This window comes from Lissotriton vulgaris, chromosome 2_1, assembly GCF_964263255.1.
Source record: "Lissotriton vulgaris chromosome 2_1, aLisVul1.2, whole genome shotgun sequence".
NCBI classification, from domain to species: Eukaryota; Metazoa; Chordata; class Amphibia; order Caudata; family Salamandridae; genus Lissotriton; species Lissotriton vulgaris.
The window spans coordinates 1,867,691,761-1,867,710,735 of record NC_141687.1 but is presented as its reverse complement, the minus strand read 5'-3'; the positions used below and the strand labels follow the sequence as shown (position 1 = coordinate 1,867,710,735).

At 47.8% G+C, this 18,975-nt stretch overlaps 1 protein-coding gene across 1 annotated transcript in view; it reads left to right on the top strand.

Annotated features, from left to right (window-relative positions):
• The first annotated feature begins 4,126 nt into the window (after nucleotides 1-4,126).
• The window catches only part of ALDH1A3 (aldehyde dehydrogenase 1 family member A3), a 296,162-nt gene continuing 281,313 nt past the window's right edge, over nucleotides 4,127-18,975 (top strand). Inside the window, exon 1 of the mRNA XM_086958058.1 lies at nucleotides 4,127-4,813. Within this exon, the coding sequence (XP_086814184.1) occupies nucleotides 4,718-4,813 (96 nt within the window). The 5' untranslated portion in view covers nucleotides 4,127-4,717. The remainder of the gene's footprint in view (nucleotides 4,814-18,975) is intronic.

Sequence of the window (18,975 nt, the reverse complement as noted above, 5' to 3'; positions counted from 1 at the left end):
TTTACCTAGAAATGTGCTTGAAGGATGCTTGTCAGATCTCAGAAGAGGGTGGGGGAGTGAAAAAGTTTTGAAGAGGAGAATTTAGAGTCGAAGTAGTCTATGATATAGATATGTGCCCTGTAATCTCTGGTGAGGTGACAGAGGGTGACAGGCAGAGGGAGGGAGACGGAGGGAGAGCGAGAGAGAGAGGGAGACAGAGAGAAGGAGACAGAGAGAGGGAGAGAGGAAGGGAGACAGAGGGGCAGACAGATAGAGGGATGGAGACAGACAGAGGGATGGAGACAGAGGGATGGAGACAGGGGGATGGAGACAGGGGGAGGGAGACGGAGGGAGGGAGACAGAGGGAGGGAGACGGAGGAACAGAGACAGAGGGAGACAGACAGAGGGAGACAGACAGACAGAGGGAAACAGACAGACAGAGGGAGACAGACAGATAGAGGGAGTCAGACAGACAGACAGAGGAAGTGAGACAGACAGACAGAGGGAGACAGAGGGAGACAGACAGAGGGAGACAGGTATATAGAGGGAGTCAGACAGACAGACAGAGGGAGGGAGACAGACAGACAGCGGGAGACAGACAGACAGAGGGAGACAGACAGACAGAGGGAGACAGACATACAGGGGGAGACAGACAGACAGAGGGAGACAGACAGAGGAAGTCAGACAGACAGACAGAGGGAGGGAGACAGACAGACAGAGGGAGACAGACAGACAGAGGGAGACAGACATACAGGGGGAGACAGACAGACAGAGGGAGACAGACAGACAGAGGGAGGGAGACAGACAGACAGAGGGAGACAGACAGACAGAGGGAGACAGACATACAGGGGGAGACAGACAGACAGAGGGAGACAGACAGACAGAGGGAGACTGACAGACAGACAGAGGGAGACAGACAGACAGACAGAAGGAGACAGATAGACAGACAAACTGAGGGAGACAGACAGACAGACAGACAGAAAGAAGGAGACAGACAGACAGAGGGAGACAGACAGACAGAGGGAGACAGACAGACAGACAGACAGTTAGAGAGGGAGACAGTTAGAGAGGGAGACACAGAGGGAGACACAGAGGGAGACAGTTAGAGAGGGAGACAGACAGACATAGGGAGACAGTTAGAGAGGGAGACAGTTAGAGAGGGAGAGACAGACAGACAGAGAACCCCCAAACTCCCCTTCAGTGTTTTGGGCCAGCTACAATACGCTCGCTCGCTACACTGCCTTACTGGGTCCCAAAATTATGTATCTCCAAAAATTGTGCCCCCAACATGAAAAGTTTGGAAGGCTGTGCCCTACAGTGATGAGTGGTAATGAAAAGGTCCCTTTCCTGTGTGCATGGAAACTCTGTGACCCCCTTATGCCAGGCGGGGCACCCATAAAGAAAACTGCTGTACCGAGCGGGTCGCAGCCTGTGTACTGTGTTAAGGTGGCAACCCTGTATGCCTGGTGGGGCCGCTGTGAAGAGAGCTGCTGTGCCAATTGGATCACAGCCCTGTGCAGTGGACGGACGGTGGCCCCGTAGGGCAGAGGGGGTCACCGGGACCAAGCAGGAAGCGTCACCTGGTCGAAGATCCTTCATCGAAGGAGAGTGACCACTGTGGTGAACTTGGCGGGCCTGAGCCGTGACTGAGGCCCATCAACATGATCATCGCACCCCACACTACCCACGGAAGAGCTGAAGAAAGTACCCCGCCTGTAGAAGCACCGAGAAAACCCACCTGCTGGCTCTGTAGGACCAGGTGTGAGTAACTCAAGGACAGACAATTGCGGCCCACCCTGGCCATGTGTGACAAGCTTTCAGGAGATAGCTGCCGAAGCTTCAGCACCCGCGGAGGGGGTGCACTCAGAGACTCGTCACCCCGCTCCTACTGGTGTCAGCAATACTGATTACAGTGTACAGTGTGGTCACATTCTAAAGTCAGTGAGTACAGGGCTCAGGGACGCTTCTTTGGTAGGTCGCAGTCACAATCTGGATTCACCTGTATAGTGCAGTCACGCTCTGAACTCAATGAGTACAGTGGTCACCTTGGCCCCTGTGGTACAGCACAGTTGCAGCCTGGGTGCAGGGTGTACAGTGCAGTCATACTCTGAACTCAGTGAAAACAGTGCTCAGGGACGCTTCTAAGGTACAGCGCAGTCACAGTCTGGATTTACCTGTACAGCGCAGTCACACTCTGAACTCAATGAGTACAGCGCAGTCTGGATTTACCTGTACAGCGCAGTCACACTCTGAACTCAATAAGTACAGCGCAGTCACAGTCTGGATTTACCTGTACAGCACAGCCACACTCTGAACTCAATGAGTACAACGCAGTCACAGTCTGGATTTACCTGTACAGCGCAGTCACACTCTGAACTCAATGAGTACAGCGCAGTCACAGTCTGGATTTACCTGTACAGTGCAGTCACACTCTGAACTCAATGAGTACAGCGCAGCCACAGTCTGGATTTACCTGTACAGGGCTGCACACTCTGAACTCAATGAGTACACCACAGCCACAGTCTGGATTTACCTGTACAGGGCAGCACACTATCAACTCAATGAGTACAGCGCAGTCGCAGTCTGGATTTACCTGTACAGCGCAGTCACACTCTGAACTCAATGAGTACAGCGCAGCCACAGTCTGGATTTGCCTGTACAGCGCAGTCACACTCTGAACTCAATGAGTACAGCGCAGTCTGGATTTACCTGTGCAGCGCAGTCACACTCTGAACTCAATGAGTACAGCGCAGCCACAGTCTGGATTTGCCTGTACAGCGCAGTCACACTCTGAACTCAATGAGTACAGCGCAGTCTGGATTTACCTGTGCAGCGCAGTCACACTCTGAACTCAATGAGTACACCACAGTCACAGTCTGGATTTACCTGTACAGCGCAGTCACACTCTGAACTCAATGAGTACAGCGCAGTCGCAGTCTGGATTTACCTGTACAGCGCAGTCACGCTCTGAACTCAATGAGTACAGCACAGCCACAGTCTGGATTTACCTGTACAGGGCAGCACACTATCAACTCAATGAGTACAGCGCAGTCGCAGTCTGGATTTACCTGTACAGCGCAGTCACACTCTGAACTCAATGAGTACAGCGCAGCCACAGTCTGGATTTGCCTGTACAGCGCAGTCACACTCTGAACTCAATGAGTACAGCGCAGTCTGGATTTACCTGTGCAGCGCAGTCACACTCTGAACTCAATAAGTACAGCGCAGCCACAGTCTGGATTTACCTGTACAGCGCAGTCACACTCTGAACTCAATGAGTACAGCGCAGTCTGGATTTACCTGTACAGCGCATTCACACTCTGAACTCAATGAGTACAGCGCAGTCACAGTCTGGATTTACCTGTACAGCACATTCACACTCTGAACTCAATGAGTACAGCGCAGCCAGAGTCTGGATTTGCCTGTACAGCGCAGTCCCACTCTGAACTCAATGAGTACAGCGCAGTCTGGATTTACCTGTACAGCGCAGTCACACAATGAACTCAATGAGTACAGCGCAGTCTGGATTTACCTGTACAGCGCAGTCACACTCTGAACTCAATGAGTACAGTGCAGTCACAGTCTGGATTTACCTGTACAGGGCAGTCACACTCTGAACTCAATAGGCACAGTGCTCACCTTGGCCCCTGTGGTACAGGGCAGTCGCAGCCTGGGTGCAGGGTGTACAGTGCAATCACAGCCCGAACTCAACAGGTGCCACACGATCCTAGTCTGAACTGCATGGGTTCAGTGCAGTCTGAGTCCGTTGGTACAGGGCTGTCACCAGTGGTGTAACACAAAATGGTGGGGAGCCCTGCAGAATGTGAAAAGGATCCCCCGAGTCCCCATATGTCACAGGTATTCATTGGCTTTCGGCTGAATATGGCCCTTGAAGGGTGAGGCGCCCCCTGGAGGGCCGCAGGGGCTGAGGAGGCCCTGGCTGTCACAGTGTGCCTTCAGTGGGTGTCTATACCACCGCAACTACAGCGATGTGTCACTGCGGCCGGGCTCAGATGCTCTTTATGCCATTGACTGGGCGTGCCTACGTGCAGAGGGCGTAGTTTTGTTTGCCCAATGACTGGCTGCAGCCGGTCAGGCCCCCAGAGCGAAGTGTTAAAGGTTGAGCCGAAGAGTGGGAACTCCCAATGCACATCAGCCGGCACCAGAGCAGCAGCTGTGCTGGCACTTAAGCAACATCTGGACCGTCCGAAGTCCGTCAGACCAGGCAGTATCTGCAGCTATTCAGCCTGCACACTTCTGCACCTTCCATTAACTGCACTCTGTGAACCCAGGCAGCCCCCGCACCGCTGCAGGATCGGAGCTCTGAACACCCACCGACCCTGCACCCTGCCCGCCCTAGCGGACCGTCCTCACCCCAGTGTCTCTGTCCCCGATACACCGCGGCACGTCTACCCCCCGAATCTTCTCCAAAATCTGCATTCCCGGGACCCTGTACCCCCACACCAACTGCAGCACCCCAAAGACCCTGCACGACCGTCTCCCCTGAACCTGTGTCACACTTGCACTCATGAACCCCTGAACCCCAACCACGGCACTGCTTTAACTTTTTGTATCTCACTTCAGCCAGCAAGAGCCTCTTCGCGGCACTTACGAGGTCCTCTCGGAACGTGTACCCCCTCCAGACGCACCTTCCGTAACATCTGCGCCTCTTTCACGCCCTCACGTCCCGCACCCCCAGGCCCCGGTGTCTGCTCCCCTGCACCCCTGCACCACCGCCATGGCCACCATGAACGGCAGCTGTGAGAACGGGCAGCCCCCGAAGATGCCGCCGCTGCCCCTGCCCGTCCGGAACCTGGGCGTCAAGTACAGCAAGGTGAGCGAGCCGGGGGGCAGTGCACTGCGCGGGAGAGGGCGAGCGCGCCGGGGGGCAGTGCCCGGCGAGGGCCGCGCACAGGGGAGGCGGAATTGCCACCCGGCGAAATCAGTTGTAGCGGTGCAGATGGAGGCACTCACTGACTGTGCTTGCTGCTGCATGTGGATGGGTGGGCAGTACACCTGACCAGATTGAGGGGGGGGGGGGGGGGGTGTTGTACTCACTGAATGCGGGGCACACCTGGCTGCGGTTGGGTGGGCAGCATACCTGACAGGGGGAGTGTGCTCTCTGAATGCGCTCTCTGCTGCATGCGGATCAGTGGGAAGCATATCTGAGGGGAGTTGTACTCACTGAAAGTGTTCTCTGCTTGCGCACCTGACTACTAGAAGGTGGTCCCACTGACTGAATGCACCCTTTGCTGTCTGTACTTGAGTGGAAAGCACACCTCACTGCTGGTTACCTGCACTCACTGAATGTGCTCTCTCTGCATGCGGGTGAGTGAGAAGCATCTATGGCTGCTTAGCAGCTGTACTCACTGCATGTGTTCTCTGTTGTCTCAGGATGGTTGGAAGCACATCTGTCTGTTGGGGAATGTACTCACTGAATGTGCTCTCTACTGCCTGGAGTAGTGGGAAGCACACCTATCAGCTGGCGTTGTTCTCACTGAATGTGTTCTCTACTGCCTGGATTAGTGGGAAGCACACCTATCTGCTGGGGTTGTTCTCACTGAAAGTGCTCTCTGCTGCCTGCTAAAGACGAGTTTAGGCAGTGACTGGCAGCATTCTGCCGTGGTCACTAAAAGTGCTCCTGGTGAGCTGAGGTAGACACTGGTAGGGTGTTCTTTGGCCAGTGACACCGACAGCACTGTTACTTGGTCACTGAGATTGCTCTATATAAGCTCAGGTGGGCTGTGGTGGGCATTCGACAATGAATGTGCTCTCTGTTGTCTACTCTAGACAAGCTTCATTAGACACTGTGAACACTCTTGTTCACTGAAAGTGCTCCTACTACCTGCTCTAGGTGAGTTCAGGAGGACACTGGCATTAGTCACTGAATTTGCACCCTGTTGCCTTCTATAGAAAAGCTTAGGAAAGCACTAACATTGCTGTGCCTTGGACACATAAAGCGCCCTAGATAACCTCAGATGGGCACTTGAAGTTGTGGGCATTGGTCACTGAATGTGTTCTTAGCGATCTGTTCGAGAGGAAATGTGGTAGGAGTAATGTGCCTTGGTCACTGAAAGCTCAAGTGCTGCCTGCTGTAGATATGCTCAAGAGGGCACTGGCAGTGGTAAGCATTGGTCCCTGAATGTGCTTTCTGCTGACTGCTCTAGACAAGCTTCGGTAGACACTGAGGGTGTTGTGCCTTGGTCACTGAAATGGTTCCGTCTGCCTGGCTTTCGACACGCTGAGATGGAGACTGGCAGTTGTGGGCATTGGTCACTGAAGGCGTTCTAAATAAGCTCAGATGTACAGTGGCGGGCAGTGGTCACTGAAAGCTCAAGTGCTGCCTGCTGTAGATACGCTCAGGAGGGCACTGGCAGTGGTAAAAGCAGTGGTCACTGAATGTGCTCTCTGCTGCCTGCCCCAGAAGAGTTAAGATGGGCTGGGCACTGAGAGTAGTGTGCCTTGGTCACTGAACTCAGACGGACACAGGCAGTGGCGGGCTCTTGTGCTTGACACCACGGACCCGCTCTATTCCCCGGGGGGACGGGTGTGTTGTGTTCGTCATTCCCATATTAAGGGGGCGCGCCTGGAGCCTGGAAGGGCAGCTCGCAGGATGTCTGCACGTGCAGCTACGCCATATCTAAATTCTATAAAGCGGCTTCAATCACAGCCTACGCTGGTTGTTCGAGTAGAAGAGATACTCCAGGAGAAGAGGCTATCAGTTGCGTTATTCAGCAGGCACGACATAAGTAGTCAAAACTCGCCCGGGGCTTCAACACCTAATGTTAACATCTGTATATATTACAGATTCCATGATCGAAACCCACTGAGCCAGTGCTTCAAATGGAGAAATAGAGTACATGCTTGTTTCTGAGAAGTGCCGGTACTCTCCAATTAAAAGTATTGCAATTCTCTTGAGAATTGCTGGCACTCTCCCTCTTACTCAGTACCGGACAGTACCGGCCCATTTAAAGCACTGCAACGGGCAGAGCTCAGCCTTCCTTCCTTTCCCAGTCAATGCAACGAACATCAGGGGGCGCTGCGGGGCAATGAGGCTGGAGTGGGGGTGAAATAAATACATGCTCACGTCGTCGATCCTCACAGAGGCGCGCGCAGTCAAGTTAAATCAGCGAGTTATTATCCCCTAGAGCGCCGACATGCTCAGCAAAGAGTGTCTGGGCGCGCTGTAAAGCAAACACAGTAAAGCTGATTTTTCCAGCTTGCAGTTCCCATTTCCACATCGCTGCACTGCAACTATCTGGCTACAAGAAGTGCGGCCTATTCCAGGGGTATAAATAGTTGTTGGCGCAGAATTTGTGTTGGGAGCTCGCGGCGCAGTGTGTGGCCAATTTGTTCTTTCGATACTTCGCTTCATAATTTGAGGTTTCTGTCAAATAACTCTCTTAGACTCTAATTTATTACTAAATGTCATTAGATTAAAGTATTTTACTTACTGTGGTGTTACATTAGTAATTGAATGTTGAAATGTACCCTCCTCATGACCACGTTGAGTGGAAAGGAAGTGGATCCGAGCCCATTGATACAAAGAGCTGCCTCAGACGGCAACACAAGACCTTAATTGCTATAATGCAAGGAGGAAGAAACAGGAAAGATATAGAAAAAACACGGATGGTAGGAATGCGCTCCTTTCATCCACCTCAAAGTCATGTATTTTAGAACCTCTTAGGGCCCGGCTCACGCAGAATTCTGTTTACGCCGGCGTAATCTTGCACATTTTCTGGCATTTCACATATGATTGTTATACGAAATGCCAGAAATTATCCCAATATGGCATGCGGGGAACGACACAAATGAATAGAATACAAGAAGCTTTTGTTGGTATCACTTGTGAATTTGGGCAACTTTTTTTTTGTGCGAAATACATCCTCACACTCAAAAAGCACAATTTCACATAACTTCCGGAAAGGAAATGACACCAAATTCTCTCAGCCCAACTTATGCGATCATTTTATTCAAGCTAATAAAATGCAAATTACAAAAAAAAAAAAAACAGAAGCTATCCCGAAACATTGTCAGCTGCCTTTAAGCCATGGTTAAATGTAGGGAACAGAACTGGCTGACACTGAATCCAGCAAAGGCTGGGATACTGATGGCTGGCATTGATGTAACAGGAGTGAAGAGACCTTCTGACCACTGACCGCAGAGGCGTGCGCCTTACCACCAGTGTCCGCAGGTATAAATCTAGCTAACCACATAGACCGAGATCGAGCACACACCCGTTGATGTCATAGGCGGTAAAGGAAGACCCTTCACCCTTTAGGACCACTCAGATGACGTTTCCGTCTCTGGCCTACCCCATGGGGCTCAGGCAGCCAGCACCCTGGTGCTGTACCAAAGAGTGTCTGAATATCTGATGAGGCTATAGAGACTGCAGATGTTCGTAAAGCCACTACTACCATATTATGCCTGGCCTGGCCAATTGCTCTGGCTCCCAACAGAGAAAGGGACACGCTAAAGATCTATATGGCACATAAGGCTACTCCCTGGGCTGTCCTGTCTTTTAACAATTTGCAGGAGTATAATGGAGCTAGCTGCATCAGGAACTTAGATAACTACATGTTCATTTTTAGGTCGAAGCCTATCAGACAGCAAAAAATTCTTGGAGACATTCGGAAAGGTTCCCCCGGAATGCATTCTGCCAGATGCTTACCATTGGCTTTGTGATTTGTAACTCACAGTTGTCTGCTTGCTATTTGCCGGCTATATTTAATTTAGGCTATCCAGTATGTCTTTGTCCCTCCAGTGGAGCACAGCCTTTTTTTAAACTGTATTCTTCCATGAGTGCTCGCATTCTGTAAACAGACCCTTACATTTTGTTCTTATCTTATCACATTGGCTGTGCATTCAAAGACAGAGGTCAAATGTCGGTCTCTGTCTTCTGAGAGAGCTTGGTGTTTATTTACTTTTCTTTCTCTGACCTCAAAGCGAGAGGATTAATGTGGAATCAAATCATGCTGGGTACTGAAGGTGTGCAGGAACCGGTGCATTGGTATATTTTTTCCTAGAACAAAACAACATGTAAATGTCTGTAAATGAACCGGTGAAAATGATTCAGAAAATATATGAATTAGAAAAGCACCAATGAGGCACATCTTTTGGTCATTTTGAAGTGTGGTGTTAACAATAATTTTAATACAATTAAAAGAAATCAATACAGTAGGTGATGCCTTTTCCACACATTATCGTTTGTGTGCTGTATAGTTTTATCAGTAAAACTGTAAATCTGGGAAAATGTAATGGTCATTTCAATTGAAAATGTGTTGTTTATAATAGCAGTGCTTTACCACACCCTCTACTTCACAAGACTCTACCCCCCTCTACTCTACGGCACTCTGCTTTACACCACTCCATGCACTCTGTGGAACTCCATTCCATGCCACTCTACACCACTCCACGACACTCTACTCCACTCCCCTCTACACCATTCTACTCCACTCTATACCACTCTACGTCGCATCACTCTCTGCCAACTCCACTCCACTGCACAACTCTCCGCTCCATTCTACGCCACTCTGTGTCATTTCATTCTAGGCCCTTTTACTCCACTCCATGCATCTCCATTCTATGCCACTCCACTCTGCTACACTCCACTCCACTCTACTCTACTCCATGACACTCCCCTCTATGACACCATTTTATGCCACTCCACTCTATGCCACTCTACTTCTCTTGGCGCCACTCTTTGCCACTCACCTCTCTTTAGCACCCTACTCCACTTCACTCTATGACACTCTTTTCCACTGTACGCCTCTTCATCCAACAAAACTCCACTGTACGACACTTCACCCTACGACACTCTAAGCCACTCAATGACACTCTATGCTATCCTATGCCACTCCACTGTACGACACTTTACTCCACTCTTTGGCACTTAACTGCACCCTATTCCACTCCATTCTACAGCACTTTACTCCACTCTATGGCACAACACTCTATGCTACGCCAATCTACACACCTCTACTCTACATCACTCCACTCTACTCCACGTCATGCTCCTCCACTCTATGGCCCTCCACTCTACGCCCTCTATGCCGCTCCACTCTATGATAATCTACTCCATTGCACAAACCTAAACACTAAATGCCACTCTACAACACTCCACTCTGTGACACTTCCCTCTATGGCCCTCCACAATACTCTACTCCACTCTATGCTACTTTACTCTATGGCCCTCCACTCTACGCCACTCCACTCTGTGCATCTCTACTACACTCTACGCCACTCTACTCCTCTCTGCACCACCCTACTCCACACTATGACCTTCCACTCTACACCATTCCGCTCTATGACCCTCTACTCTAAGACACTCTATGGCACTCCACTCCACTCTACGATACTCCTCTCTTTGCCTTAACACTCTATTCCACTCTACTCTACACCCCTCCACTCTACCCCATTCTACTCCACTCTATGAGACTCCACTCTCCTTCACTTTATGTAACTCCACTCTTATGACACTCTACTGCACTCTACACCCCTCTGTTCTATGCCCCTTCACTCTATGACAGTCTGCTACACTCTGCCCCACTTTACAACACTCTACTCCAATCTATGCCACAACACTCTAAGAAACTCTACTACACTCTATATCCTTCCACTTTACGCCCCTCCACTCTACACCCCCAAAACTAAACCACTCTACAACACTCTATGCTACTCTACAACACTCCACTACACTCTATGCAACTCTACACCATTCCACTCTACGCCACTGTGCTCCACTTTGCTCCACTCTCCACCGCTTCACTCCACGCCACTCTCCTCTACACTACTAACTTTTAGCCACGCTGAACATCTGCCATGCTGGTGTACAACATTGCTAACACATTGGTAATGCCAGAAGCTCTCACAAAGGCGCGTTCTATTGTCTTTGCCAGTGCTAAGAGATTGAATACACTGCTGAAGGCCAGTCAACATCTTGGTTTTCCAGTCCCGTGAGGCCACATATGGTTGGTGCACTTAAAACATGATAACTATGGAACTACGAGAGATCCAGTGCTTCAAAAGCTGGCACAAGACCTGATCTAATGGTTACATTGCTGGTTTTTGTACTAGGAGCCAGATAAAAAAAAGTTTTCATTGATTGTAAACACCGTCATAGCGGGCATCGGGCATTTCCCTGAGAGGCTAGAAGGGTGGGGGGGACGGTTTTCTTATTGGGGGACATTTTTTGTAGCAGTGCATCAGCTTTGAAAGCGCCCTCTGCAGAGTTCCTTGTGTATTCAGTAGTTTTTTGGCAACAGCAAAAGTGTCAAGTTACTTTGGTGATTAATATACCTGCTGGACAGATTTGAGTTTTGTGTAGTGGCTCATCTCAGGTAACTCAGAGGGTTAATATACCTGCTAAAAAGGAAGTGTACCATGCAGATCACAGAATGTGCATAGCTTAATGTGTTACTGCTTTGGTCACAAAGACCCTTTTGTTAGTGTGCAGTTCATGAGTTAGACATAATCTAGCACAGTGAGCTATGAAGTGTCGTCAAAGAGTTGCATGCAAACTTCATGGTGCAGGTTAGAAAGTTATCTTTTGTTCAAAGTTTCTTATAATCCTATTGTTGCAAAGCAGGGGTTGTTTGGGTAAAAAAAAATCTTATTAGTGAAGCTAACTCTAACCACTGTGTTAAATTCTAAATCCTGAGTTTGTGCTTCCCCAGGCCAAGCACTCTTAAAACATGCTTACAAGTACGGGTGACACGAACCCTACACCGTGTAGTTCCCTTTGCCTTATTTAACATTTTCTATACACTAATTTACATACATATGATTCATTGTCTCTGTATGTTTGTGATGTAACTTGCTCTGACACACTACACTGGTATGAGAGGTGCAATTAAACAAATGAAATACATGTGAGAGAGGATCAATGGAGAGATGAGAGGCACTGTTGGAGGGTGATAGTGAGGCAATCATTAAAGGTCTGCAACAAAGATAGTTGAATCCTGGTGCGCTCTAAGGTCATCATTTATTATGCTTTAAATGCTAATTCAATTGAATATATAATGAAAAATAATGTGTTGTAGAATGCGCCATTTTTGCCCAAATGTTCTTGGAGGGAAAAACTACTGAAAACCTCTTTATAGGGGTCAGGCTCGCTCGCTGCACTCTCTATGCACGGTATGGGGGCTGGTCTGACGAATTTTGCCAGGGCTGCTTTGGATTCCTAGTGCACCCTGGCCGTAAACCATCGGATTGGCTAAATTGGAGGGTTTGTGAACTTTAAAAACATTTTCTTATCAACAAAACTTTTTTCTTAAATTGGAAAACTTTTTCGATCACTAAATGTATTTAGAAATTATTACTGAGTCACAGTTTTGAAGCGGCCTGTTTGGGGCATCACTTCCAAATTGTGAATTGGAAAACGATGGTTTTCGTAGACGAGTTACAGACTCAGCGATCCCCTGTCCACCCCTTGCCCTTTGGGAATTATGGTGGCAACTACCTGTAGTTTAGTTAATGTCCCAGGAGACCAGTGTGTGCTCTCACTTAAGTTTTCCAGAATGGAAAACGTAATTTTTTTTTAAAATGCAGCCATGTTTCTTTTTCCCTGTTAAGGTAGTGAATCGTAGGAAATTTACAGCCTGCCAAACTATTATTAAACGGGAAGTCCATTATGGGACAGCACCTCTGATTCCTTATTTTGTGTACCAAATGATCAACGCATGGGTTGGTTGCAAAAATAAGTTGCTTGTTGTAAAAGTTGGTGTGCAATTTGTGACACCTTTTGCGACTATTGCAATAGTTTGTTTGACCCTAGCTGTCTTAATTAAGCTTGAGGATTTTTTTTTAAATTATTTATTTAACTTAAAAACAGGTGTCCCTGTTTTCCGTTTTTACTGATTTTATAGATTAATATAGACAGACATTTATTTTTGTGTCTGAATTTGTTTTTAAATGTGAATAAAAAAGGAAATTGTGTTGTTTTTTGAGTCATTCTAAATTCCGTCTCCCATGACTGCCATGCCATTAGCTGTGTAGGTTGATAGGAAAGGGGGTTAAAAAAGAAAAGGATTTTAGTAAAAAGGCTTTAACAGCAGTAGGTATTCACAAGACTGCATATAAGTGCATTGATTTAACTTTAGCGAGTGTTCGCATCACTGAAACCTGGCAGGCATTCAAGCATGAGTGCATATTTATTGGTTAAATAAATGTGGAAATATACTAATTTCAGATTCATTTTTTCACAATGACCAAAATAAATATGGATATATATACAGGAAAATTAGCAAAAAATAAATATGAATAAATACAGACGGAAATGTCAAAAAAAGAAATACCATAAAACCGGGAGCCCTACTTACAAAGCACGACTACTCACCCATGAGTGTCCCACCCAGCGCCTTGAGACCCTCACGGGTGAGTAGTCGTGCTTTATAAGTTTCTGATTGATTGAGTTTTAAACCTGACCTTGCCAGTTGTTGTGTGATCCTGGGCATATCACTTTCTTTCATGGCACCTCATTTGCTTCTCTAAGAATCAATGTAGTGCTTACAAACAATATGGTATATCAGGGGAATGAATTGTGAAATGGAACGGGTTTACATATAAGCCGCTTTTAAGGAGAGACTCGCACATGGATAAACTTCAGTAAGAGGAAATGCGTAACTTTTTTTTCGGGTTGGGAATAACATCACTCCTGGCAAACAAAGTAAATTCCAACTGTGGATGTGCGCCATGCTGGCCTGGAAGGGCCGGCCAGCTCTCAATCTACAGCTGTGTGCTCAGTACTTTAATTAAGATCAGACTTTCTTACCAGTGTCTGCCAAGAACTAAACACACCCACATTTGTGGTTGCAAGTCGAGAGTTTCATGTTCAGTTTAGAGTCGGAACACTCTCACCTGACGTCCTTGTCAGCAATTGCCCCTTTCAGCACCTGCGTGTTCTTACCTGGAAATGCTCTAATTCAGGAAGGAGGGGTGCGTAAATAACAGGCACTACAGCATCCTTCCGAAGTAAACTGGCTGCGATACGACGCAGAAACAAAATCAGTGGCCGAGAAAGTATTCTCATGGTCTAATCCCTTTCCTTCGCCTGACCACATTTTATCATCCTGGGCAATCATTTTACCTTCCTCTCTGTACATCTGTTCGTTTGGCCGGTAGTCTGGGAGCGCCTAAAACCAACAATCGACGATAATTGAAACCATTTGTAATTAAAACGATACGTTTGCAAAAATCGTGACTTTGTAAGAGGGTCTGGCATTCAGACCCAGGGGCATCCATCGCTATGAAATATTAAATAGGAAGTTCCACCCAGTCCTGCTTTTGGTAATCTGATGGGTGAGAATAGTAAACTTCAGAAACGCTCAATCATCTTTTTATTACAAAAAAAATCCCTAATTTTGTTGCCAATTTTAACAGCTGAAAGTTAACCCTTGGCAGACGCGAATATGACTTTAGCCTCTGTGAATGCACTGGTAAGATTACGTCACAGAAAGTAACATAGATATTGCTGTCTCCAACCGGAAACGTATCAGAGAGTAGTGATAAAGAAGGAAGATGGTGGCAGCTAGGTGTGAACTTTCAGCTCTAAAAGGTGGAGGAAAGTGATTAAAGTTGCAATGGCCAGAGATGCTGGGACTTTGTATAGTGGGCTGTCAATGCCAAAATTATGCTTGCGTCAAGCTACCCCTTTATTGATATGTGCATCGAAGTCCATAGTATGTTGGTAAAAGGGGCAGGTGGTTGTAATTGTAGAAAGCTGGGCGAAATGCAAATTATGTTGGCCTAATTCATGTAATTTTGGGAATTTTGCACTACCCTTGTTATGTGAAATTTCTGATTTCAGGCATTAAGGCATTTCTGTCATTCCTGGTAGAATTTTACTGCAAATGTGCTGGAATGATAAGACCCGCCATAACGCGAGCAGCTGTTGCTCGAGCCACTTGTGTTCTCACGCTAGTTTCTCAACACAAAATGCATACTCACATCAAAAATTGAGTCGAGAATGCTCTTCGTGCTAAAATATAGTGTTATAAATATGGCAGATTTGTATTTCGCATAAGTACGCATAATTTTCGCAAATTGTTGCGTGATTCCGCAAAATAAAATTATGGAAATTTCACATTCCTCTCATTTTGAGCAAGCAGCCAGTTCAAGCTGGCAGTGGTTTTACCTGCGAGGGCGCCGGATGTTCTGGATTTTACTACACAACAGGTAAAAGAGGATATGGAATTTAAACAGAACAAGAGAATGATTCACAAAGCTTATTTTTAAGCATCCAATTGAGAGTGCAATCATAATTAGGGTTGGGAGGAACTCGTGGAATTTGACTCCACGGGGTAACATAACAATTCCATAAGATTCTTCAGAGTTCTTCTGCCAATGGGTAGAAATAGAAAAAACGCAACAGGGGGAATCCTGTATACCCAGTGAAGACTCGGGTAATGTGGTAACAAATAACAACATCACAACACGTAATATTTGTAGGACAAGTCAAAGAAATGTAAACAAATACATAGGGAAGACAAAAAAGGGGAAAAAAAACAAAATTGAGTATCACAATCTGTGTTAGATGTTTTAGTGAAAAATCATGCATTTTAGTCAGCAATACCTGGGCGATTTCAGGTCATCATCAGGATGAGATCCAAGGCGGCAGGCGAGGGGGACCATGGCCCGGAAGCACAGGGTGCGGGCCAAGAGAGTTCAGTCAGAACTTTACATCCTGTGAATACTACGGGGTGGGAGACTAGGAAAGAGGGACATTGGGGGCTAAATCTGCCTGAGTTCAACAGTATGCTTATTGGGGGCTAGTTAAATGGAGGAAGCCTCTCATGGAGCGAAGGGTACTTCCAGGCAAGGCGATCCACCACTGGTGCTGTGTAACCTTGTGGTACTCGCAGGACGCCAAGTTCCGTTTGATCCCTCTTGCCCCTCCAAATGTGCTCCGTGTCCTTGGTCCTCCGCCTTGGATCCCTCTCCTGGACCTCCTTCATTCACCATACTGGGACTCGCATTCTCCCTAACCATCCAGAATTCCTGATCCAGAATTGTTACCACATCAGTAGTCTTCAAAAAATGTGTGTAATCTCGTTCTGATGATGACCTGACTTCGCCAAGGTCGAATTGCCATTGGCAAAGCACAGCATTCCTATGGCATCCTTGGTTCATAATGTGTTTCAAATTGATTGTGACCCCACTGCTCATGGTATGTACCATTCATAATCCTGCCTTTAGTGCTGGTACCATAATATATGCCTCGCTGCGCTGCTCACCTTTCAGAAGCACCATGCGTGCACCTGTGTGATTACACCTTTTGAAGAAAGAGTATTGCTGTCTAAAATTAATGCTTTTCCGCTACAACATCTGTTACCGATCATGATACCCAATTTGGTATCTTTCCCATTTTTGTCTTCCTTATGTATTTGTTTACATTTGTTTGATTTGTCCTACAAATATTACCTCTTGAGATGTTGTTTGTTACAACGGGTGAACATGAGCATGTCACTCTGCTCATGCTGGGATTTAGTGGCGCAAGCATGTGCCACACTGAAAAATCAGCAAGAACGGCACACCAGAGGGCTCAGCGACCCAAGTTGACTTGGTGACGCTCGAGTATCTGAATGTCCTACTTGTGACCAGAAATCATGCTAGGGGATGCCAAATCTCGCTCATGCTCAACAACTTACTGTTCTGGAGCCGAGTACGAGACAAATTCCCCCACGCGGCGATTGGCAAAATTTGGACATAACTCTGCATTACAAGAGTAATGCGCAGTATTCAAAATTCCACCAGCAGAAAGGAATATTGTGTCCACCGTTCATCCTAATGTAGAAATTACACATATCATAAAAATATTCAAGTTTGATTTCTGTTCATTTAGAATTGTGTTGCATGCATCATTTAAACATTCACAAAGTGCCAGTGGGTCTGAAATGTTGGCCCAGAAATTGTTGGACCTGTAAAATGAGGCCATTTCCATAAATAGGAGGGGCCAAGGTCAGGCCATACAAATGAGTTTTAAACCCAGAATAGAGCAAATCCTACAAAGAAAGTTGTTTATGCGCACCACATGTGTTGTTCCTGGTTACTTGGGTCCTATGTGGTTTCCAAATTGCAAATGTAAAGGAACAAATAAGAGGCACATGAAAGGGACCTACTTTGGCTTTAATTTGGGAAAAATTCCTAGTTGAACAATTCCCCCATTCTTGTTGCTCTTTGTTGTTGTAAATGGAGGAATTCATCCAAGATTGTACTAAAGTTACTCTGCTGTGAGAAAGACCACTGTTCTGGGCTTGTCACCAATACTTTCAGCAGAAGTCTATTTTTTGTGTGATGTATCCCTAATTTCATAGAGATCTTATACCCATAGGTATGACATACGCTGTCGCGCTATTCCCCAGACTCGAGCGGCCGCCATTAGATCAGGCGTGCTCGCCGACAACGCCCACTTGAGGCCACGCCCCCCGGCCCGCCTACTTAAACGCTGATCAACAGCGCAACGAAGAAATCTCTGACCCAGTCCTGAGGCGGAAGCCGGGAGCTGGAGGTACTTTACAGCCACTGCCAAAACTTGTTTTAAATCTTTGTATACATTGTGTGGTGTCACTTTAATTGCCTGCACTGTGTTCTCAAACCCAGCTGGCAAGACAGCAAAACCCTCTTGCAGCACACAGCTGAGCAAACGCTGTCGCGCTATTCCCCAGACTCGAGCGGCCGCCATTAGATCAGGCGTGCTCGCCGACAACGCCCACTTGAGGCCACGCCCCCCGGCCCGCCTACTTAAACGCTGATCAACAGCGCAACGAAGAAATCTCTGACTCAGTCCTGAGGCGGAAGCCGGGAGCTGGAGGTACTTTACAGCCACTGCCAAAACTTGTTTTAAATCTTTGTATACATTGTGTGGTGTCACTTTAATTGCCTGCACTGTGTTCTCAAACCCAGCTGGCAAGACAGCAAAACCCTCTTGCAGCACACAGCTGAGCAAACGCTGTCGCGCTATTCCCCAGACTCGAGCGGCCGCCATTAGATCAGGCGTGCTCGCCGACAACGCCCACTTGAGGCCACGCCCCCCGGCCCGCCTACTTAAACGCTGATCAACAGCGCAACGAAGAAATCTCTGACCCAGTCCTGAGGCGGAAGCCGGGAGCTGGAGGTACTTTACAGCCACTGCCAAAACTTGTTTTAAATCTTTGTATACATTGTGTGGTGTCACTTTAATTGCCTGCACTGTGTTCTCAAACCCAGCTGGCAAGACAGCAAAACCCTCTTGCAGCACACAGCTGAGCAAACGCTGTCGCGCTATTCCCCAGACTCGAGCGGCCGCCATTAGATCAGGCGTGCTCGCCGACAACGCCCAATTGAGGCCACGCCCCCCGGCCCGCCTACTTAAACGCTGATCAACAGCGCAACGAAGAAATCTCTGACTCAGTCCTGAGGCGGAAGCCGGGAGCTGGAGGTACTTTACAGCCACTGCCAAAACTTGTTTTAAATCTTTGTATACATTGTGTGGTGTCACTTTAATTGCCTGCACTGTGTTCTCAAACCCAGCTGGCAAGACAGCAAAACCCTCTTGCAGCACACAGCTGAGCAAACGCTGTCGCGCTATTCCCCAGACTCGAGCGGCTGCCATTAGATCAGGCGTGCTCGCCGACAACGCCCACTTGAGGCCACGCCCCCCGGCCCGCCTACTTAAACGCTGATCAACAGCGCAAAGAAGAAATCTCTGACCCAGTCCTGAGGCGGAAGCCGGGAGCTGGAGGTACTTTACAGCCACTGCCAAAACTTGTTTTAAATCTTTGTATACATTGTGTGGTGTCACTTTAATTGCCTGCACTGTGTTCTCAAACCCAGCTGGCAAGACAGCAAAACCCTCTTGCAGCACACAGCTGAGCAAACGCTGTCGCGCTATTCCCCAGACTCGAGCGGCCGCCATTAGATCAGGCGTGCTCGCCGACAACGCCTACTTGAGGCCACACCCCCCTTGCCCTAGAAATGTGCATACACAGGACGCGCAGCGGACGAGCGCAGCGGGAGCGC